Source organism: Aspergillus puulaauensis, chromosome 6 (genome assembly GCF_016861865.1).
Source record: "Aspergillus puulaauensis MK2 DNA, chromosome 6, nearly complete sequence".
Classification (NCBI taxonomy): Eukaryota; Fungi; Ascomycota; class Eurotiomycetes; order Eurotiales; family Aspergillaceae; genus Aspergillus; species Aspergillus puulaauensis.
In genome coordinates this window covers 156,162-180,427 of record NC_054862.1, presented here as the reverse complement: position 1 = coordinate 180,427, position 24,266 = coordinate 156,162, and the positions used below count along the sequence as shown (strand labels likewise).

At 38.0% G+C, this 24,266-nt stretch overlaps 6 protein-coding genes across 6 annotated transcripts; 1 reads left to right on the top strand and 5 right to left on the bottom strand.

Moving 5' to 3' along the window:
- Positions 1 to 102: 102 nt before the first annotated feature.
- APUU_60064A (uncharacterized protein) lies at positions 103 to 2,442 on the top strand (the record flags this gene model as incomplete). Its single annotated transcript, XM_041706867.1, has 7 exons — positions 103 to 177; positions 237 to 264; positions 317 to 380; positions 428 to 634; positions 693 to 912; positions 962 to 1,096; positions 1,147 to 2,442. 7 exons carry the CDS (start codon positions 103 to 105, stop codon positions 2,440 to 2,442), a joined length of 2,025 nt encoding a protein of 674 aa, XP_041559210.1.
- A 4,230-nt stretch (positions 2,443 to 6,672) lies between these two features.
- On the bottom strand, positions 6,673 to 8,646 carry APUU_60063S (uncharacterized protein; the record flags this gene model as incomplete). Its single annotated transcript, XM_041706866.1, has 6 exons — positions 6,673 to 6,978; positions 7,037 to 7,273; positions 7,342 to 7,512; positions 7,573 to 7,861; positions 7,916 to 8,289; positions 8,347 to 8,646. The coding sequence occupies 6 exons, from the start codon at positions 8,644 to 8,646 to the stop codon at positions 6,673 to 6,675; spliced, it is 1,677 nt and encodes a 558-aa protein (XP_041559209.1).
- Positions 8,647 to 9,223: 577 nt separating this feature from the next.
- APUU_60062S (uncharacterized protein) lies at positions 9,224 to 12,244 on the bottom strand (the record flags this gene model as incomplete). The annotated part of the gene is made up of 9 exons (XM_041706865.1): positions 9,224 to 9,564; positions 9,616 to 9,910; positions 9,973 to 10,230; positions 10,280 to 10,441; positions 10,491 to 10,752; positions 10,806 to 11,182; positions 11,230 to 11,598; positions 11,651 to 11,809; positions 11,867 to 12,244. 9 exons carry the CDS (start codon positions 12,242 to 12,244, stop codon positions 9,224 to 9,226), a joined length of 2,601 nt encoding a protein of 866 aa, XP_041559208.1.
- Positions 12,245 to 17,919: 5,675 nt separating this feature from the next.
- APUU_60061S (uncharacterized protein) lies at positions 17,920 to 18,155 on the bottom strand (the record flags this gene model as incomplete). Its single annotated transcript, XM_041706864.1, has 2 exons — positions 17,920 to 18,039; positions 18,099 to 18,155. The coding sequence occupies 2 exons, from the start codon at positions 18,153 to 18,155 to the stop codon at positions 17,920 to 17,922; spliced, it is 177 nt and encodes a 58-aa protein (XP_041559207.1).
- A 645-nt stretch (positions 18,156 to 18,800) lies between these two features.
- APUU_60060S (uncharacterized protein) lies at positions 18,801 to 19,534 on the bottom strand (the record flags this gene model as incomplete). Its single annotated transcript, XM_041706863.1, has 3 exons — positions 18,801 to 19,245; positions 19,302 to 19,424; positions 19,485 to 19,534. 3 exons carry the CDS (start codon positions 19,532 to 19,534, stop codon positions 18,801 to 18,803), a joined length of 618 nt encoding a protein of 205 aa, XP_041559206.1.
- A 367-nt stretch (positions 19,535 to 19,901) lies between these two features.
- APUU_60059S (uncharacterized protein) lies at positions 19,902 to 20,446 on the bottom strand (the record flags this gene model as incomplete). The annotated part of the gene is made up of 2 exons (XM_041706861.1): positions 19,902 to 20,317; positions 20,389 to 20,446. 2 exons carry the CDS (start codon positions 20,444 to 20,446, stop codon positions 19,902 to 19,904), a joined length of 474 nt encoding a protein of 157 aa, XP_041559205.1.
- Between the last annotated feature and the right edge of the window lie 3,820 nt (positions 20,447 to 24,266).

Below are 24,266 nucleotides of genomic sequence, written 5' to 3'. Positions count from 1 at the left end.
TTGGAGAAGCTGTCAATGCGGAGTAGCTGCACGTGAGGGGCCTTCTCCTCTTTGTCGAGTAACACTGCATCGCTTGAATTATTCCTGCTTATATTTTATATCATGGCGGACCGTGCCGATGGTACTGCTTCTCGTCCGTTTCCATGTAGTGAGTGCTCAAAGACGTTTACGCGGAGTGTAAGTGCCGTATAATATTGAGCTTATTACCCTCCTCTCATTGAGCTGATCGTGGCCAGGAGAATCTCAAAAGACACAAGCTTGCCCGTAAGCATCAAGAACTGTCCTTCCATCTCGCAGGAGTTAATCTATTTCCAAGGACACGGCGGTGCTTCCCGGAAGGCCTTCGAGTGCGCTGGATGCCATGCCCGATTTTCACGGAGGTGTGTCTGCCGGGAGTCTCTACATATCATTTACTAAATCCTTGCAGTGATGTATATAAGCGGCATTGCCATCGTTGTCGACTCCTGGATCAATTCGGCCTGGCAAGTCGGAGTGGTTCTAGTCCACCAGAAATAGCAGAGACCATTGCCTCTCTCGTGGCTCCGGAGGCCTTGTTGAACCCACAACATAGCCCGGAGAATATCCCATTTGACGATGCGTCTTCACGAGCGCAGCCCGCGTATTCGACATCTGTGTATGTTCTGTCTTGCGAAGCTTCGATCGTGAACTGACTCGGTGGCTGTCAACATTAGGGACAATGGGGATACGGCATCGTATATCAAGGCTTATTTTGACAATTTTCATCCAGCCTTTCCTTTACTACATCGGCCGACCTTCTCCATCTCCTCCTCGCCTGAGCTTTTGATTAATATCGTTGCAGTTATTGGGAGTTTATACTCAAGTGACCCGGAAGCATCTGCCCAATGGTGTCAAAATACCTGGAAGCGTGGAAGCCAGCAGCTTTACGACATGGTGAGCGCAAAATGCTTTATTAATTCCATTGACTGCTCTAATATCGTAGGTTACCGCTGATGATAGCGAAGTTCGAAAGACTTGGGTTTTACAGGCCGGCATCCTCCATATTATCTACGGGGCCTACTCGAAGGACTCCGCTGAATTTGCCGCCGCCAAACGCCTGCTGCGGACTATTGTTGACGTAGGCGGTTTGCTCTAACGCTTGACAATAAGTTCTAATGTGCGTCTTAGGCCATACGGGAGCTGGGGTTGCTGATACAGGGCATTGCAGCGCCGGACTACCTATCTTGTGCATCTCAAAGAAACGACCTGGGTGCCCAAGTTGACCCAGAAACCCCGTACATGCGGTGGACGTCCTATATCCACAACGAGTCGCTCAAAGTTTCACTCTACGCTCTGGTACTCGTGGACTCGTATGTCTTTCTACCGTCCAATTCACGGCCCTTACTCTCGCCAATGGAGTTCGCGTGGGAACTCCCCTTCCCAAGCGATTTGTGGGAGGCTCAAAACTCGCAAGTCTGGCTCCAGAGAGTATCCGAACACTTTGGGACGCTGTCGGAGGACTACCTATACAGTCCTCGCCGGATAGCAACGGCCTCGCTTTCAATCGCTACCCAGCAGCTCATGACCGAATCCCCGAGCCCCGAACTCCTCGCTGCCCTGGCCGCATCACCGTTCGCAACATTATGTCTCCTTGTAAATATAAATACACTAATACGAGACTTTACCCGGTGTTACTACCAAATGCCCCCAAGCCCGGCCGATCCATCCGCATTCCATATCCTCACCCAGGCCCAGAACAAACAAGTATACAGTGCGATGAGGGTGATTTCGAGCATCGTCAAGGACCAAGCGTGCACGGCCGAAACCCCGCATTTCGTGCTCTGGCGCACGATTGAGACTTTTTACTGTTTTGTTAAAATCAGCCTCTGCCGTCCGGACCCCCTCCTTATCGGCGGTATTGTGGATAACAGTGTCGTTGCGGGATTGGCGACCTCGACGCATCTCACCCTCGGAAACTATGTCGCTGTTAGACGGTCCGCTCCGTTACTCCAGCCTCATCTGTGGGGTGATGAAGGTATTCTGGCACTCCTGGGGGATCTCGCGGGTGCGCTGTGCAGAATAGTTGGCGAGGGGGGTGAAGGTCGATGCCGTGAACCGCCCTGGGCGACGGCGAGCAGCTATGGGATCATGTTGTGCATGTGGGCGGCGCTGAGGCGGGCCGGGAAGGATATTCGGAACCATTTGGATACGTTCAATGAGCTGCCTAGGACGTCGGAGTCGGCGATGTTGATTTTCAATACGCTTGTTGAGGCTGTGGCAGGAGCTGGTGGGGGAGGGCGAGATCCCCGGATCTGGTCTACGGATAGGGACAGCTTTGTTGGTCTGCTTGAACAGGGGGAGGGCTTATACCTGTCTCTTATGCAGAGGGCGTGCAGGGACAGGTCGGTTTGGGGTCTCGGGTCGTCTATGGTAACTGTCGTAGAGGAAGTGTTGGCTGCTCCGCCGAGCACGGGCCTGGCGTGATGTCAAAGTAATGTGGAATCATCCATACCGTCGCTGATCAGCTGACGCCCGGTCCCACCTGACGCCCGATTTTTACTCCCACCACAAGATAAAAAATGAAGCTTTTCAATATAATTAAAGTGATTTATATAGAAATAAGAAGTATATTAAATATTATAATACTAAATAAAGCTATTTATAATTTTTTTTAATCTACAAATTATTATAGGAGGCGGATCTGATATCCTTAGTAGTTTACTGTTAGAGAGGCCTTACTAATAACTTTAGTATCTAGAGATACTTTTTTATATATATATTTTAGTTTTAGAGTTACTGGTGCCTTTTTCTTATCTTTTTAGATTATTTTAAAGTTATTTTAAAGCTACTTCTTTATCTTTTTAGTTATATAAGCCTTCTCTTTCTTATACTTTTTCTTCTTATTATAGTAGAGGTATTGATTTTTATTAATATCTAAATTTACTGCTATTTCTTAATTTAATATTACTTCTCTTTTTTCTAGTATATCCGGCGAAGTTTTTCTTTTTTTTTTTTAAGTATTTTAGTTAAAAATATTAGTAATAATATGCTTTAGAAGCCTTTTAATTCTCTGCTAGTCTTTTACATTTAGTACTGAGTATAAAGATTTACTAGATAATAATTATTCAGCATCTTTATTAATAAACTTCTATAGAACTGTATATAGGTTCTATAGGTATATTGTAAAACGACTTGGTGGCCGTCATCTTGATGACTCAATTTGAATAAGGTAAAGTTGTTGCTAAATAAGAACTAGTAAGGAATCGGCGGAGTAGAAGACTGCTATATCAGAATAACTATCTAGCCGGGACTAGACCGGAACAGGAATAATGTTTAGACATGCACAACCCGCCCTGAAATCCTATACCCGATCCGCCCCGAACCCACCTGGGTCCGGGTCCGGGTTAGTTTTCTTATACCCGCTGTGGGTTGGGTTGAATATACCTAAACCCGCGGCGGGGTTAGGTTATTTAATGGGTTGGGGATCTAGGAATAACCCGAACCCATAACCCAACCCACCCTACTTATAACTAATATAATTACTTCTAACAATAGTTAGATTATAGATCTACCGACTACTCCTGCAGGAGAGAGATATATACTAAAATATATAAGAAGTCAATCTTAAAATATATATTATATAATATATATTATCTAGTATCTACCGACCATTATTTAGTCGATGATAATGGCCGGGGGACTGTCTCTGTTGACGTAAAGCCCGTGAAGTAGGTACTATAGAAGGTTGGGGAGTTACTGCTACTGGTAATTCAACTCTAACCTGTCCTTCTGGTACGTGTGATAGTACCTGTTCCTCACCAGTACCATTAATACCTTCAATATCGTCAAAGAAACCCCTATCCCAAGAAAGTTCATCGTCTTCCAAGCCAGCTTCATCCTCTGAATCACTTATCCTATCATCATAATCGAATTCAAAAACCTCCTCACTTGTTGGATGTAACGGAATATTATGCCTCTCAGGATCCTCAATACTATCTTGTAGGAACATATACTCTTGCTTGAGTTTGAACCGGTCACTGCACATCTGTATAATACTTGCCTCAATAGTCTCAGGTGCCAGCTGACTTCGACGATAGTGACAGATATCCCGAGCAGTATTAAAGAGATTCTCAACACCAACACCTGATACCGGAATTGCAAGGAAATCACGAGCGATGCGAGCAAGGATCGGGAAGCGCGACTGGTGTATTGACCACCAAGTAAGAATATCAGAGCAGGCTGATGGATGTTCAAGATCTGTATAATTTAACCATAGTTAGAATTATTATATCAAGGATCCAGTATTGGAGAAGGTGCGAATACTTACTTTCAGCAAGATAAGTTCGTAACTCTAAATATCTCCCTGATGGAGCTGTCTCTTCTGGAGATAGACGGCGGCGTTTTGAATCATGTAAAGCTTTCTCAAGCAGACCTGTAGGCTCCTCTAATACTGATGTCTGAACCAGTAACGGAAATTGTGTTGCATAGTAGGTATAGACCTCAGTAAGTTTCTCTTTGTATCGTCGAGTATAGTTCCGCCCTCTATCATTACTCCAGGATGCACCTCTAAAGCCCTCGAGTTTGCTGCATGGATTTAGGATAGTTGCAATTGCATACATATCCCCATGAAACTCATAGGTATCCTGATAGTATTTCCTCAGCTTATCTTGTGCTGCTTCAAGGCCCTTGTAAAGAATCTTCTTCCAACGAAACTGCTTGTTTAACAGTCTTGTAAGATAGTCTTCAATATGGTTGAAAAGTGAATCATATATATCATAGACACGATGAATTGTTGTCCCGGTATGTTCGGAGAGACTGACGGTATAGATAGCAAACTCACGGAGAAGCTCTCGAAGATATGCGACTTGACGCCATTCTGCCGGTGTCATCACAAGACTCGAGAGATCGTACTTTGTATTTGCTGTAATATAGTGATCAATAGCAATCCGAAGCTGATAGGCGCGCTTGAGCATCTCATATGTCGAGTTCCAACGGGTGCGGCAATCAAGAAATAGTACTAATGGGTGTCCGATATAATCAACCGATTTTTGTTGTTCGATCTCAAAGGCTTGTCGGCGCTGCGGGCTTGCATTGATAAAGCGGCTAATCTTGCGGATCTAGGATAGATGTTATATATTAGTAGTATTCTAACTATGGTTAGAAATAATGGAAGTATCATACCTTCTCAAGTGTACCAATAATCCCTTTCTGTTTTACTCGGCTCTCGCTTTTATCCCAGGAGAACTGAACATTATCATTCTTAGGTGTAATTCTTAGTTCATCTAAGAATGCTTTCACAGAGAGTTGAATGACATGTGTAAGACAAGGGATATGATGGGCAGATCGAAGAACAGCAGCAAAATTAGGGTCAACTGCAGTACTGAGAAGTGAAGAGTGCTCATTATTCAGCTCATCCTTTAGGATTTGTGTTAGTTCAGCAAACATGGTAGTATTGTTAGATGCATTATCAGTCGTGATACCCAGTATGCGAGAGCCAAGCTGAAACTTACGGATTGTTGAAGCAACAACCCTAGCTAGTTCTTTACCTGAGTGATCTCCTTGTAAAGGAGGAAACCCAAGTAAGATCTCCTGATAGTTCCAGTCTGAATCAATAAAATAGCCTGTAATTGCCATAAAAGGCTTCTGGTGTGGGCTCGTCCAGCAGTCAAGTGCAATTGACATTCGGGAGTCAGGAGGGAAATAGTCGAGAATATGTTCCGATGTTACAGAAGACAGTTCCAAAAGACGTGATCGAATCTGATTACGGCCAGGAATATGCAGGTTGATCGAAGGGCTGCATATCATATGAAGGATCCGGCGGAAGAATACATTGTCTGTAGTTGTAAACGGTAGTCGACAGGAGATAATAAATCGGGTAATCTCATCGATAAGATTCTGATGCGAATATTGGCCAAGTGTCTCACTATTCTTCTTTATTATGAGTAGAACATCTAACCATGGTTAGAATTCTATGACTCACCTTTCCCCGTTCAAGAAGGCTAGCAATTGCACGATGTGTTGATTGAGAAGTATTATTGGGTTTTGGTTTATGTCTTCCGCAATTTGAACTGTCTGGATGGGCGTTCATAGACTTGGTTCCTGTGCGCCTGTAGGAGGGATGATTCATAACAGTCTTGCAGTGATGGCAGCAAACCTTAGGCTTCCCACTTGGAATCTCAGCAATTTCAATAAATAGATCCCATCCTCGTGATCTTCGACCCTCTGCTCCCCAGTGAATTTGCTCCTTGACATGATGTATAATATATTCTCCGATGGAGGTTTTTCGCCACCATAGAGTAAATTGTTCACTTGCCTGGGATAGTTCTCTCTGGTCTGGAAAAAGCTGTGGTGTAGGGTATTTATAATACCTCAGGCCTCGGATAGATTCTGTGTTTGCAGTTGAAGGAAGATGGTTTGGTTCTTCATGAAAGGATATTGCCGTTGGATTAGAATTTGAAAGCGGTGTTGAACATGATGGTGTTAATTGTATTGGAGGTGAACTGCGGTCATAAGAGAAATCAGAAAATAAATCTGACCCTAAATGTTGTGATTGAGACATGATAAATGTATAGTACTGTAAAAGTAAGTATACTGCAAAGTATTAAGGATATAAAAGAGAGCTATAATATAGAAAGAAATAAAATCCTAACAATACTAAGATTATTATATTAATAAGAGAGTTCAGAAAGAGAAACTATACCGAGTTATCCTAGCTTATAGAGTCCTGTCTCTCTTTGCTTGTTTTAAGATATGATTATCCTCCTTCTCTAACTGATCTTCATCCCTACTAATTTCCTTCCGCTTGGTTGATATTATACCTCTTGGGTTCTTAAATAGTTTTGGATACGTTGTGGTAAGAAAACCAGGACATATATCTGCTCTTTTACTATATCTCTGTAATTGAGATATAGTAAAAGCCTCCAGATCTTCATTCCAATCATCTGGATATGCCTGCCATCCATATTTATTTAAAATTTCTGCCTTTTCTTTTAGAAGGATAACCGCGGCCTTGTATTGATCCTGGAGGAGAAATAAGGATCAGCGGTATTAGAACTAAAAGTTAGAATAATGTACGTACCAGGGATTGGATACCCGTTGTTGTAGAACTAGATAACCCAGGATTATGAGTTTCAAGTAATGCCTGTTTTAGTAGACGATAGTGTACTATTGCCCCAAATAGGTCTCCTTCTGAAATAATATATTGATGATTCGGAGGAGTATTCAGTCCTGGAAGTAGGCGTAACTGTTGGTTATGCTCGAAATTGGCGTGGCAAATGTTGAGCCCCCAACTTGAATAGCGGGATAAAGAGTCCCCCTAGGATCATCTAGATCAGCATATTTTCTAACCAAAGTTAGATTATATAGAAAATCCATATCACGAACTGCTTTAGCCAAATCATTTAGTGGCTCCATTGAGCCCCTTAATTGTGAAGGGAATGATACTACCACCAGAACTAAGACCTGATACCAATGTGATAGCTTGAACCGCTGACAGTATTCATTCATTTCAACACCTCCAGATATAAAGGTTTCTGATGGAAGAGATACCGGAAGCTTGAAACCAGATCAGCCTAATCTAACAAGAAAAGATTTTGTGGATACTGAGTTACTCACCAGATTTTCATAACAAGGGTCACACCATTGTGGATCAGACTTTACTTGATCCCATAATTTAGTAATGAAAACCTCTGCCTGTTCATGGTAGGCTGACTGTGGCAAGGTAGAACATTTATTATGGGTCTTCCATAATAAGTGTGTGAAGTAGTTTGCCCAGGAAAATTCCTTCAGCTCCTTACTTGCACGTTCCGGATAAACCCAGTCTGGTTGCACCCAACGAGTAATATGGTTCAGGATACTTATAACCTTTGATGAAATATTCCTCTCACTTATATACCATGAATGCCTAAACAAAACGTTTAAGTACTAAATCAATAGTTAAGCCATAACGGTAACATACCATGTAGGGATAATAGACGGCTTTATATTATAAAGCCTTTGCCATATATCTTGGTACTCAATATCTGAAAGACTTGAAAGAAAGCCTGGACGTCGGGAGAGTATAATACTTTCTCCAGTAATAGGCATACCTGAAGAGCCTAGTACAGGATAATCCTTCAAGGAAGTTATGAAGGCCCCAGGAAAGTTGGAGTTACTTTCCCCACAGCTATTATCACAAGACGTCGGGAAAAACAGGACTTGTAATTGACTATTCCAGTCTTCTGGCTTGAGTTCTAGTATCTTAACCCAGTCATCAGATACAATATCATTAATATGATGTTGGAAAATAGTATGGCCGAAGTCGAGAAATTTCTTAATCTCGCGAACCCATATCTAACCATGGTTAGTTAACCAGTTAAATAAATGTTATAGCAAAGGGGAGGAACTTACATGGTCCAGTTTAGAATTTACAATCCGTTCGAGAAGAGACCATGTAAAGAATTTCTTGCCATAGTCTGTTTCACATAAATCTAATGTAATATATCGGAAGGTATCATGCCGGATTACCGCTAATACACGTGCCGTGCTTGCCTTCTGAATATCCAGAGCATTGTGGAGCCACTTATTAAATGCCCTGGGTTTCAGCAATTCCTTCTGCTGATCAGGGGAGAGTCTGGTAAAATGACGCAGCAACCGACATGCTGTAGCACCCTCTGTCTCGAGAGATAACTGGGTTCCACCTCGTGCCATAGTTATACTGTAAAGCGAGTAATCTAACTATAGTTAGATTACTCTGTATATAGTACTGTTTAAGATATAGTTGATCAAGGAATGAGGTTGTGTATAGAGGAATAATAGGGAAAATAGAGAATCAGAATCAGAAATACCGATGAACAGTAATTATAGATTATTAATATCTAACCTAGTGTCATAGATTACATAAGTAGAACTAACCAATAAAGGCTGCGATTTGCAATAGTCTTAAGGTTACTAAACTGATAACAACTACAGTAAAAGGACTAAGGACATGTATGAAAATATATATCTGTATTCAAGCCAGCTTCACTTTGTATAGTATAAGAACCTACTACTTAATACTAGTCCGTGGTACCTCAACTACTGATCCTAAGTATATCTACTCTCTACTGTATGTATAGATAAACAATTTCAACTTGAATCTTGTGTTATTTCAACTATTTCCTATGTAGTATTGCATTCGCATCTTTCACTAAATCATAGAGTAGGCTGTTGGACAACGGAGCTGTAGAGTCAGTACCTGATACTGTTGCCTTACTCAAGACATTCTAACCATGGTTAGAATATTCAATTAATTAGGCATCTCCTGATCCGCTTGGTCCACATCCGCCGTTTCAGCACCCGCCGCGCCATCATCTCCAGGAGTCGGTTCTACTTCAAGATCTTCCATTTCATCCTCTGGCATCTGTAGCTTGTAATAGGCATATAAATCCTTCAATTCCAACCATTTCTGGGTACCTTGAGTCGCTCGAGTCTCGTCAGCCATGTTAACGTATTCCAGGCATTTTTGCTTGATTCGGTTAGTCGCTTGCAGATGCGTGTCGGCATCGATACGGTTTCCATCCAGTTGCCTGATGTCAACGGGTATCGGCATCTCGAGGATAGTGCGAACAGTCGTGAGTGTGGGGTCAGCTAACATCCTGTTAGTAACCCTGTAATTTCTAACCATGGTTAGAAACTTACGATCACCTCTCTTGCGTTTTCTAGTGCCGGATCTTTCAACCATCATGTTCATCCGCTGACGCCGGGCGCGTTTGAACTCATCAAGGTATTCTTCCTCTAATGTCTTGTACTTCAGAGGGCGCGCATCTTGAAAACCTGGTTTTTCTGGTCGAGTATCGACTGGTCGGGCAATATCTCTCCTAAGAGTGAATGATCCTAGGTCCTCATTGAAGTTATCACGGTCGAGGTTATACCCCACTTTCTGCAATGCCATGTCGAGTTCTACAAGCACTTCAGCCGCAGCTATGTATTCCTCCTGCCAATGAAATTAATAACTCAATCTAACCATGGTTAGAAAGAGAGTATGTAGATACTAACCATAGAAGCGATCAAATTTTTCGGACGAAGGGAATTCTTTCCAAGCGGTATGATATAGCCCCACTCAAGGGTCAGGAGCATTTTCCGCTTTAATTCACGGTAGTGGATCAAAGCGCCAAAAACATCCCCCTCGTCAGCAAATGCAGCACGGGTCAACGGGTTGTCAAGAGCTGGAGTCTTGAGCAACATCATGTTATCACGAAAATTAGTGTCAACAATGATATTTCCCCATGTTGGGGTTGGCAGGAGTTGGTCTTGCTATAATCCCATTAGTATTATTCTAACTATGGTTAGAAGCTTCACTTACAAGGGTTGTTTTATTGTTGAATTGAGCCATATCACCCCTGAGGCAGTCCGCTTTCTGGTGGGTCACCAGGTTGACGATATTGGCCCAACAAGTCTTGGTAAATCGTTGTAGATAGTCTTCATTTTTTCCCTCATCCAGTAAGTTTGTCGGTAATGTCTTGAGCTAGTATTTATTAGCTGAATATTTCTAACATTGGTTAGAAATATTTTACCTCTGTTTCGACCACGGTGTCTCTCCACATAGTCTCCTGTTTAACCTCCTTAAGAATTGTCAGGATGAACTGCCGGGCAATCTCTGTATCTGTATCCTCATTAAGCATGAGTCGCTTAACCTCTGTTGTAAAATGAAAGTATTGTAGTGCGTGATTCGCCCGCTCAGGAAACTTCCATGTTGGTTCTACCCATGTTAGAATATGCTTTAGTAGCTGGCAAGTTGGCTTGACTGGATGCTTCTCAAGTTGGGTCCAGTCCGACCTTCTCATTATTAGTATCAAGTAATATTTAACTTTGGTTAGAAAATCACCTACCAACTAGGACACTCCAAGTCACGGTTATCACGAAGTGCATGGAAGATCCTGACGTATTGCTTCTCATCCAACATATCCATGAAGTCAGGCCGACGATGTTCGAAATTAGCTCCACCAACGTGGACTGGTTTAGACAGTTTCGGCAGGGCCTTATTCGATCGATATTCAACCGGGAGGGCAAATGGGCGTTTATGCGGGGTTTTCCCGTCCCAATAATCAGATGTGTTCGGAAAAAATAGAAGACGTAAGTGAAAGTCGGGTCTTCCAGCAGGAAGGGAGAAGATCTTCATAAAATCATTCTTGTGCAGCAGGTTTTCCGATCCCCCAAGGATCTTCGACATGAAATGAAAGTACTTCTTGAATTCGGCGATCCAAATCTAACAATGGTTAGAATAATAATAAGAGAGTGTGCATGAAAACTCACGAAATCAAGTCGAGTTCCCAACATTCTAGTGATCAAGGCCCAATTAAATGTCGCCTCGCCATAGCGAGTCGACACGTAACGAAAACAACTATTCTTCCACGCATCATTACGGAGAATTGGCTTGATTCGAGGGGTGGTATCCGGGGTGATCCCAAATGTTTGATATAGCCAGCTGTCAAATTCGGTCTTGCTTGAAGTTAGTTTCTGCTGATCCTCGGCAGACAGGACATTCCATTTCGATATGACATAATATGCAGTATAACCCTCGGAGTTTTGAAGGCTGACGGGTTTACTATTCGCGCAGAGCGCGGCCAGTAAATTCGAATCCAGATCATCAATAGCATATAAGTCGATTGCCCAGCAATAGTCCTACCGATTGTTAGATGAATTTTGATTTTAACCATGGTTAGAAAATAACTACCTTGACTTCAGGCGCTTGAATTACGTTACCATACTGATCATTTGCCCCTTGCTGTGCAAGTTTCGCCTGTTCCTCTAATAACGTAAGAAGTGCCTCGACGCGATGTTGACCATTTCGGAGAACAGGTCGAACCGGCCCGGAATATCTAATAAACGATCCCTAGTTTTATTAGTCCAGTATCACCCAGAAAAAAACTAACCATGGTTAGAATCATACCTCGCTGCCTCTACTGACTTTGACTCTATTTTCCACATCCTCCAAAGTCACGCCATCTGCTATATATGACTGAAGAATGCTTGCGAACTCCTCCTTCCGAACAGTCACAGTAAGCCGTGTGCGATTAGAATATCGTTGGATTCCGTGTTGGAACGCGCTGACGAGTTGGCGAACTAGACGGTCAGAAATTGTTCGGTTCCGTCCTTGCTCAACTGACCACACCCAGTCAAGGCGGCGTATATCGATTATCAAGGTTCCCAGGAAGTGGTCCCCAAGTTTTTCCTGTGTTGTATCTTCAGTTGCAATAAGACCGGTTTGGGGCGCTCGCGATCTAGCCTTGGGAGAGGCAGTCTGCCTCCCGGCACTTTTTGGTGGCATTGGAATCTAACAATGGTTAGATTTAACTGGAAACTACTGATAAGTTCGTGAAAAGATTGCTGGATTTCAGAAATGGGGTTCAGAAACGAAAAACCCAGACACCTAGAAAGAAGAAATCAAAATTACCCTTGACAGGTGAGAGATGGTATCTTAACCCTTCTACATATTCACTACTATATTCACTGATGATAATAATAGAAAATCTAACTATTGTTAGATTTTCCCCTGTTCACGAACCACCTAACCGCCTGATCCTAGTAACCACTCGATCCTAGACTTGATATCTCCTATTCACAGACTACTTCACGAACCGCTTCACGAACCACTTAACCACCTGATCCTAGCCTCCGCTTGATCCTAGCAACCGCCCGATCCTGGCAACCGCTCGATCCTAGTTTTGATATCTCCTATTCACGAACCACTTCACGAACCGCTTCACGAACCACTTAACCACCTGATCCTAGCCTCCGCTTGATCCTAGTAACTACTTGAACCTAGCAATCATCTGATCCTAGCCTTAATATCTTCTATTTACAAACTATCTAACTGCCTGATCCTAGCCTCTGCCTAGTAACTATATAATTCTAGTAACTATCTAATCCTTAGAACTACTTAATTCTTATCCCTATTCTAGTACTAACTTAAAATAATATTATAGTATAAAAAATGGGTTGGGTCGGGTTTTCTAACCTATCCTAGTTAAATATTTAGTCTAGCTCTATTTAGTATAGTATCTTACTATAGTAGGTTAGTCCTGTTAATCTCCGGGTTTAATAGGTTAAACCCGCAGAACCCGCCCCAAACCTATTATGGGTTGGTTTAATATTATTAATACCCAAACCCGCTGCGGGTTGGGGTCCGCGAGGCCTTGACCCGCCCCAACCCAACCCGTATGCATGTCTAATAATGTTGAATTAAGCTAGGAGGTCTCTCGAACATAATATATAAAGAATACAGAAAAAATAATATCTTTATTATTAAATTAGTAGAAAGAAAAGCGTAGAAACTAGGTAAAATAATAGACTAAAAAAATAGTAATTAATAGTTTTTATACTTAGTAACTAGGTCTTTATAATCTTAGAGTCTATCAGGCTAATCTAACTACTAGTTATTATAAGGTCTGTATCCAGCCTAGCGTATAAGATATTATAAATATTAAATATAGTTTCAGCCTTTATATATATAGTATTTATTAATAATATATTTAACTTTATATTAATTAGAATTATTAGAGAAATATTTATCTTTAATAGTATTAGGTTTTATGAGTTAGTAGAGATAAGGATTACCAGAAAGCTTCTTATACTTTATAAGTTTAAGTTAAATAACAGAGAATATAGAGTATACTCTAGAGTTAGAAAGAAGTTTAATTTTATATACTAGATATCTAATATACTTAATAACTTTATACAGGCTATTAAATTATTTACTAAGCTTCTTACTTAAACAGCCGGGTAATTAGTAGCTATAGTATAAATATATATAGACTTAATCTTTAGGTTTAAATTTAATAAATAGATAGTCTTTATTATAAAAATACTTTATATAGATAGTAGTAAAGTTTAATACTTTTTTTATATTAAGATAGGAGATGAAGTTCTACTTAAATATTAACTTTAAAGATTACTAGGATTAATAAATATTAATTCCGAAGAGTAATTTATAAGGTATTTAACCAGTAGAAGCGCTAGATAATAAATTAATTATAGATATAATTTAAGATAACTAGTTAATCTAGTATAGGTATTTAGTATAACTATAGCAGAGTATAATCTTAATAATTTATATTATATACTTAGACTAGCTATTAGTTTATAGGTGAAATATAGTAGAGTAGTACTATTTAATACTTAAAGTAGAGATTATATCTTTCTAGAAAATAGATATAAAGTATATATTATAGTTAAAGATAAGTATTTATAGAATATTCTAGTTATAGTATTAGAAAAATTTAATAAGAATAAATTCTTATTATTCAGCAGTCTATTTTGCGTTGCCAGAAAGTAAACTAATATATTTAGTAAACCTATTAACTATAATAAGTAAAGTATTAAGTTCAGCTTAGGCACTATATCTAGAATAAATAGTAGATAAATAGGTAATAAAATCTATTATAATAATATTAAAAAATATTAATACAGGAACTATTAGCTAAAGACTTCTATATAACTTATATTAGTAAGGATTATTAGCACGATATACAGGATACTACTAGATATAGAGATATAAATAATATCTTTCTTAATATAGAGTAAATCCTTATATAGTATATAAGTATTATTTAAGGCCTTAATAACCGCGTTTATTATAGATTATTTTAAATAGTTCCTTATATATAGTTCTAGGTAAGAATAACTATTAGTCTTTAATAGTATTAGAGTTAATGATTTATTACTTTAATATATAGAGTAAACTGTCTTGCTCTAAGTAAAATAGCTTTATATTAAGGTCTTGATAGAGTATTTCTAGAATAAACTTAATATAAGAATTCTTAGTATATTCTTAAATAACATGCTGTTTAAAATTATAGCTAAGTTTAATTAATAAGCTGGTATAGCGAGCTTTAATATTAAGTAACTAATTAAGATTAATATCTTACTTAGTAGCAGTATTTATATATTTAACAGATAAGTAAAAAAGAGTATTAGTAATAATATTATCTTTTCTAGGTTTATAGAAGATCTTGAGGTGGAATTGCTGGATATATTAAAATACTTATACTAAATATAGATTTAGTTTTTCTAGAGATACGGTATCTATAGAGGAGGTATGCTTTATAATACTAGTAATTAAGATATAATTAGTATATATAATAACAGTATAATTTAAGACCTTAATAAGATATCTAGCTTTTTATAATATCTAAACTAAGTATAAGACTTCTAATTCAGTAGGCTAGTAGCAGGATTTAGCTGATATTAAATAGTAAGAAAGAAATAGGATTAGTTTAACTTATATTTATAGAGGTAGATATAAGGATTTATACTAATAGTTCTATTTAATATAGAAGAATATAACATCTATTAATTTATATAAAGTATTAAGGTCGAGATATAGTTTTTAATCGCGGTTAAAATAAATTAAAAATAAAGGCTTAGTAAATTAAGATTAAAGATATTTAAATACTTTCTTTTTAATCTAGATAAGCTTAATAAATTAAGTATATATAGTATATTCTTAATATATATAACTAGTATTAGAACTACTATATAGTAGTTCAGTTTTATATTTTTATAGAGATTTAACATATTTAGTATAGTTTTTAATATAGTAGTAGAATTAACTAGTCAAACCTAAATAAATCTCTAGATCCTGAAGAGTAGCGGGGAAAGTAAGATTATAAATAGTATAAATTTTATTTTTAGGGATAGTAAGGCCTAAAATATTAACTTATTATCTAAGAAGCTTTACAGAGGGGAAGCTAATATAGGCTTTTAATAATTTAAGCTTGATATTTATATCCTGTAGTTTTTAGAATACTAGTTTAAGGTGTATAAGATAATTATTAAGGGTTTCAGAGATAACTATAAGATTATTAATATAGATATAGTAGAATATACAGAATTCCTTTAGATTTAGATCTATTTAATATTAAATATAGGGGATAGAATTCATAAAACCTATAATAATAATATAAAATACTTCCTAGCTATAATATAGTATAATAGTAAGATAATTACAGTATTTATATTTAATAGGCTACTAATAAAAAAATTAATAGGTATTAATAACTATAATAAAGAAGTATCCTTAAATTATTTAAATAATTTTATCTTAAACAGGTATAGGGTATAGATTAGGTATAGATTCTTTATTTACTTTTTATAGATTAATAATAACGCGATCTTTCTTAGTAATTCTGTTATCTTTCTAGATAATAAATATAGGATATCCGGAAGGTATATAGCTATAAGTAATAGATATTTTATTTTAGGTATATAGGGGTTTAAAGATTTTATTAATTTTAGCGTGATCTTTAGGACTGATATAGTAGATTTAAGATTTCTAAAGATAATCTTTTTAATTATTCTTTAATAATATTTTTATCTACTAGTCTTTAGGAATATTAATTTATCTAATTATACTAGGAGTACTCTAGATATTAAAGTAACTAGTAAACTTCTTAAAACAGTAGATAGTATATAGATCTTTACTATAGATAATAATACTATTAAGTAGAACAGTAATATTATTATAGTTCTAAGTCTTAATAATTTCAGGCTTATTATTTATTTTAGGTTTTAGTAAGTCTTCGGTAATAATACAGTTTGTATAAATAAAGATATCTTCGATATATTAATAGTAAATAGAGATAGATTTTATATAGATAATAGATTACTTATCTAGCAGGTTATTATAGCTATAAGCTAGATCTTCAGTAATAGCAGATATACAGTATACAGTAATATATTTAGAATTAGATATAGAATCTAAGCAGACGTGTTAAGTAATAATTACAGGTTTATTTAAATTATTAATAGCTTTAATAAATAAAAAGTTATGATTCACGAGGTAAGCATAGACAGTGAATTAATTTAATTTTAATTTAGATATAGATAAATATTTTACAGGCTTAAAAATAAAGTCTTTTTCTTTAGATAAAGTAGTATAAAGCTTTATAGGGATTTATACTTTTAAATAAATAGATAATATAACCTGTTTTTAAGATATAACTATAGTATTCTTAACTCTGTAAGGTTAAGTAATATATATAATTAGAAAGAAGATATTTTGATAGGAGCTAATAAAAGTCTTAAAATACTTAAAATTAAAAATAAATTCTTTACAGGCAAGTACTTTAGTTCTAATAAGTAGCTTAAATTAGAGCTGGTTAATAATATATACTTAGATATTAATCTTTATATACTTTTTAGAGATACTAGGTATAGTACCTGGGATAAGTAGTAAGAATATAGTAACTTTACTTATCTTATTTTTTAATTTAATATCTTTTATAGTAATTAGTTTATTTATTTTATTAAATTAAATATTATATATTTCTTTAGCAAACTCAGAATTAATAATAGACTAAGAACAGCCGGTATTAAAGCAGGTATTATAATACTGCCCGACCAACACCCACCCAACCCCCAGGTCTTTAACAGCCCATTCCAACATCTCTCTATCGCCATAGATCCCCGCCAGCCTCATTATCTTGCTGTACTTCCTCGCAGCCTGACTAACAGCCCGTAATACGCCGCGGAAGATCTCGCTCCTAAAATCCCCAGAAATATCCAGCTTAATGCTTAGATCGTTGGAGCTAACCAGCAGGACATCCACGCCTGGGGTAGCAGCAATTGCATCTAGGATATCAGGCTCGACAGATATCTTTATCTCAACCATGAGGAACACTGTTAATGCCGTGGCGTTTCCTTCTGCGATGACAGTCGGGATAGGCGTCGGCAGGAGGTTAAATTACAGTAGCTGGCCGGTCATCGAGCGCGTGCCATTTGGGGGGTATTTAGATACACGGACGGCTGACCTTGCATCTTCTGTTCCTTTATTAGAGCGAGGGGACAGCTATAAGAAGCAGGGGACAAACCGGGACTATAGATATGCGGGAACACCACGCCCATTGCGCCGCCGTCCAGAACGCGCTGGACAAAACCATCACCGTACTGATATAGAACGCGGACTACAGGTGTGATTCCGGCAAGCAGCGTGGTTACGCACAGCTAGCTGGCCTTATTAAGGATGAGGGTGGAGTGCTCGAGGTCGATGAAGAGCGAGTCGAACCCGGCATTTTTGGCCAGCTGCACGACAGTGGGCGAGGGAACGAGGCGAATTCCAAAGGCCTATTAAGGATATTATCATTAGCCGTGTAGTCAATAGAGGGAGGAGTATGCTGGTTTACACGACAGAGGGCTTGCTGGTCTGCTCGACAGAGCACATTATTCGGATAGAGAGCCATTGGGGTGGCATTCCTTGCCAGACATGTCAAGGTGGCATATATAAATAATATAATATACATTGTTCATTGAGTGGTCTGCAGAGCGTCATAAATGATGTGGCGTAGCGGCGTCGGACCCGAAGCCGAAGAGGATCATCTCCTCTCCAACTCTCACAAAACTCCTTTCACACAAGTCCTTTGAAGCAGATACAGAGAGAGGATGCCGCCACAGCTCCGCCCCATCGCCTGCGAGCGATGCAGCCGCCGCAAACAGCGCTGCAACTGGGTCCTGCCTGCCTGTTCCAACTGCCGCAGCGCCGCCAGCGAATGCAGGGAAGCCCTAAAAGAGCGGATGCTGGTCCGAGTCGCTGACCATAGTATCTAATAGAAGAGATATATACGACTACTCGAGGAGCGCGTCATGCATCTGCAGCAAGAGGCGCGCGCACGGAATCTCCTCCAGGACGATGGCCCAGTCGGTTCGTCGGTGGGACCAGAGGACGGGGACATGGGCACGTCGCCGTCGCCAGCCCCAGACGAGACGGACCTGTTGGCAGGAGTATTGGATTCCGCCGTCTTGGTGAGGTCCAGTTTTAATGTTGGATCTTGGATGAACTAGACTAGACTTATTTCAAGCTTTCAAGCTCTTTTCGCACTTTTAATCCCTTATCTAGTCTTAGACGCCGTGTTCGCGTCCTCTCGCGGCGAATATGGGGGTGGAGGGCCGATCTCATCTGCTGCTGTGGCACTTCTCGTTACGACAGCCTCTTCGCGCGGAGCATGAGCACTATCATACTCTGGGGTGTCTGATTGATCTACGGCTCTCCTCTCCTCTTTCCCTTTAGCAGCCCTTCTCCTGCGTCGCCTGAGACATATTACAAGCAGAGCTAGTATCAACACCGCGACTGGAACGACGACCCCGATTGCGATTTTCCCACCTAACGACAGGCCCGACGAGTTGCCGTGCACTGATGAACAGATGATGGAGTGCTGGCCTCCTTCTGGGATCTGGGCAGTTTCGCTGATTTCCTCGATGAAGCGGTCGCAGTTGAAGTTCGTGGTTGAGGCCACGGTGATGTGGGTGAAGCGGGTGAGATTTGGGAGCGAGATGCTGGGATTGCTGTTAGCAGATGATCCAAGGTAACGGTTGGGTAACGGTCTGCGTACTGCTCGATGGCCCCGAGAAGCTCGATGGTAGAAGCTGTGCGGAGAGGGAGAGAGAGGGAGAGGGGGCTGGTGCTATCGATGTGGATGGCTGCTGTGGTGTTTGTAAGAGAAGGGAGGTTAAGGCTGTACCGGGTCCACGTTAGCTCAATCTGGGAGACACAGTAGGTGCTGGGAGAGAACAACATATCCACTGGGCCATGAACATAGAACTGCGTGTCCACATATTCAAGCATGGGGAAGTCCAGGACAAATGGAACCTGGGGGACTTGATTCCACCTCCCCGCGAGATGAAGCCGCAACCCGGCCTCTGTCGAGATGGATCCTTTTGCATGTTTTGGAGACCCGGCAGACACGAGCTTGGGTAGGGAGATGCTGGGACTGGTAAGCATTTATCTCATCATGGGATGGAGCAGACATGCCTCGTGAGATTGCCTCCTAATTTGAGAAACCCAACCGACTGTAAAGATGGAAGTGCGACTGCAAGGCCGTCCGCCAATCCTGCGAAAGCGTTATCTAGATCAAAGTCATCGGCAACCGACTGTAGCGAGTTCATATGCAGCCTAGTGTCATTCATATCAGTTGTGTCCCCTGTTATGTATCTTAACGTGCGTACTGAAGCAAGTGTTCTTCGATAGCGATAGACCCAGCATGTTCCAGCACCGGAAACTCAGCAGTCGCATCCCTCGTCGTCCCCCTAAAAGATATACGCTCCGACACGTTCCGCAAACGAGGAAATGAGATTCGGTCTAAGCCGCCCACCATTATATCGGCAAAGTCCAGCGCGTTCGCGCTCTCAAGATCAGGCGCACTGACGGAGGTAATCTCACCCCAAGTCCGCTTGAGCTGCAGCGTGCCATTCAGGGTGACGAGGTTGGGGAGAATAATGGGCCCCGAGTCCGGGTCAATACCGATTGTGCCATTGATCTTGCCAGTCGGGCAGCTTTGGTAGTCTCCGCGAGATGTCGGGGGGTACCAGAACCAGCCGGAGCACAGGTCGTCCACTGCTTGCGCGGCGCCTGCTACCCAGAATCAGTTTCATAGGGCAGACAGGATAAGAATACTCCGTAGGGAAGGGAACATAACATACAGGTCGACAGACCTCCAAGGGCGATCGCGACAGAAAGCCAAGAAATACGTGGAGTCATCGCTGCGAGCCTCATGTGCGGAAGTGGCGTGAAGTTTGCAAACCATTTCTGTATTATGTATAGGGCGGCGGCGGTCTTTTTATAATTCAATTTCAGGTTGTTTTCCCGACTCGCTTCGACCAAGGCGTCTCGTATTCAGAAATGGATCATTGGTGGATATCAAATACCCAGAGTTTTAGTTGGAATGGGGCAACAGCCACTCAACCAGCCTTGTGCCAAGTGCACTGGCCAAGGCGCGGACTGAGACACTCATCTCGCTCGAACTGTTTCCCTCTTCTTTTCTAGCGGGTTGAGAAAAGCTGTTGGCTTGCTCTCATTCAGCTGCATAGGGCTGATGAAAGCATCTGACTTGGCATGTTGACGGATCCGCCTGTTTTTGACTCTCACGCCATCGAGAAAAGCCGGCGACTAGAAGGGCACAGAAAACGGCGAACGGGAAAGTACACCTTATCTCAGATTATATAGAGATATAACGAAGGTACTTTTACTTAATATATTTTATAATATCTCTATAACTAGAGAATTTTTATATTTATTTTATAATATCTAAATCTAGCTAATTAAAATAAATAAAGTAGAATAGAGATCTTTTTATATTTTTCTAGAATATCTTATTCTTTATTACAGACTGAATCGCGGTAACTAGCCTTTAATTTATAAAGGAAGAAGATAGGAGAAATTATATCTCTTTTTTAATACTATAATCTAGTCTAGTAGTAGCAGACTCTATAGAAGAATATTTATTATATAAAAGATAGTATATATTATCTTCTTTAAAAAGAATATAAATAGCTATAGTATTAATTACTTCTATCTATCTAGCTACTTTCTTCTTAAGTATTAGGTAGGGTAGAGTAAGGAGGCTCTTAATTAATTATTTCTAAAATAGTAGTGTAATTTCTGAATACTTAAAAGAATTTTCTTTCTCAGCTAGGTTAAATCTAGATAGCTGATATCTAATTTCTAGTATTAATTACTTATAGTTATACTTTACTTAACTTTAAGTAAGTAATAAGTTCTATATTTATTATCTAGTACTAGTAATCTTCTGGTTCAGCTTCTTATATATTTTATATTACTTTATTTTATAGTAGTTTAATAATAGGTATTCTATTTAATAACTTAGTATATTATAGTAGTAAACTAGGTTAATAATTTCTAGGTCTTAATTAACTAAGGATAATTATATAGTAGTTAATTCCTAAAAATAGTTTAGATTAATGAACTGGCTTATCTAGTATACAGCATATATAATATTATTCTTAGGATTAAGACTATAAATAATAGTAGGGAGGTTTTTATTTATTCTTCTGCTGAGATAATAGTATAAAAAGATATAGATATTAGTATAATATATAATAAGATTATATATTAAATTATTAATAGATCCTAAGGCGTGTTAATTAGTATAAATTAAAGCCTAATATACTGGAGTAGCCTACTACTACTATTTAATACTATCCCGGTTCTGTATTATAAGCTATATAAATATATAATTTATAGAAAACTAGTAATTACTCCTATCTTCTTAATCTAAGATTTAATTATTATATAAGAAAACAGCTTATTAAGTAATATAATAATACCTTATAGAGTCTATTCTAATATTCAGAATATAGAGATATTATTTAATACTATATTAATTTATAATAGAAGCTTATTATATCTATTATAGATCTAAAGCTATAGAATCTAGCTTACGGAAATAAGTACCTCCTCGCCTTTAAGTTTTAACACAGTTAAAGAAATGATCTGCGAAAATTAAGTCTAAAAAAATATAAAAACTAAGAATAAAAGAAGAATTAAAAATAATTTTAGATAAAATATATATATTACTAAAAGACTAGTTAGATATAAAGATAGAATAGCTATTATAAAATTATATATTCTTTATACTAAGCTATTCTTTAAAAAATTTAAAAGTAAACTTAATAATAATATAATAAGGGCTACCTTAAGGATTATATAGTAAGCTAATTAAAATATATTAATACTATAGATTTAGAATAGCCTGAGAATAATTATTTATTAAGCTAGTAAGCTGTAGAAAGAGTACTAGTTTAATACAGTAATAATTATAGCTTAACTTTTTTTTATTATACTAACTATAGTCTCTACTATCTTAATTAAGTTCTTAATATTTATTAGAGGCTTATCACGTCTTTTAATAAATAATTTATACTTTTTAGCTAGTTACTAAATTATCTAGTTATTATAGAATATTAGTTCTATATCTTATATAAGATAATAAAGAATTATCTATTGGATGACTCAGTAATACTGTATAAAAATTATACAGTATAAAAATCTATGAATCATTATAAGGTCTGGATACCTCTATCTGACAAATTCACTAAAAGTCATTGATATCATGAAAAGAACTAGATTAATCTATCTTATAAATCAATTAATATTGATTTATAATTTAGAAAGATCTAGGAGGAAGATAATAAGCTATAAATATAGCTTTAATCTCCTGGTTAATTAAAAAGGAACTTAAGTCATTCTTTTATCTCTGATCTATATCTATTATTCTTATTCTTTTCTTATCTTATTACTGAATAATAATATTAATATAAGCCCTCTGACTATCAGTCATGTGACTTATATGACCATCCATCCTATAAGTTCAACATTATCTGTATTTTAGTCCTATATATCTGAGCGGGGGATTATTTAAATATATATAATATATCTAGCAGTTTATTTATTTTATAATCTTATTTAAATTTTCTCTTTTATATACTAGGTGAAATATTTTCTAAAAAGTATTAAGTAAGCTTTTATATCTTATATTTAGAAGTTATCTCCTATTCTTTCTATACTATAGATTAAGGACCTAGTCTAGAAAAATATATATAATTAAAATTAACAGGCGTGTGAATTCCTCTAGAGAGTCTCTTTACAGAAAGATATAAAATCTACAGAGATCCTATTAAATAGATTAGTATAATAAATTAGAGAATAAGCTATATTATAACTACTTTTTTTTTTTATTTAATTAAGCAGGATTATAATCTTCTTATTATAGTTCTTCTTAGTATATTCTATCTTATTAAAGTTCTTAAGCTGCTGGAGATAGTATTCTAGTAGATATTTATTATCTATAAATAGAAATACTATATTATTAATATTATAGTCTTATAAGCTCTTATCTTTAGGCTTTATTAGATCTATATTATATTAACTGCCTTCAGTACTTTTATACTTAGAGTTATTAGTATCAGATAATAGATTAAGAATATAACAGTAGTAAGCTATAATATAAAGATATAATATAGTCTATAGTAGAAGACTTTTAATATAAAATTCTCTTAGCTAAGTTTATTATAGCACTTAACGTCCCGCCGAGGATTAGGGATTCAAAGCCGGAGTTAAGAGAAAGTAAATAAATATAGGATATTATAGGACTGAGGCACTATACTGGATATTATTTATAAGGGGTCCTGCATTATTTTTAGTATTAGCTGGCCTCCAGGCAGTATATCTGGAGGTATACTCCGTTGCGGATAAATAAGATTAGATAGATCATTAATTAGTGCTTGGTAGTGCGTGGATATAAGTACACCGGGGAGTAGCAGAAGACATAGCAGATAAACGGCCAAAAACAGCATCAACTGCGGCTGTTTTGGGTTGCCCATCTGCCGTCTTCTAGTTTAAAGTAGTATATAAAAGCTAGTGATAGCTTACTTCTATCCATGTAAATATAAGTAATTATAGTAATCTATTCCTAATTATTATTTTAAAAATATTACTTAAGGCTATTTCTTTTATATCTCTGCTTAGAGAAGATCTTCTTATCCTTAGTAAGAATTCTAAT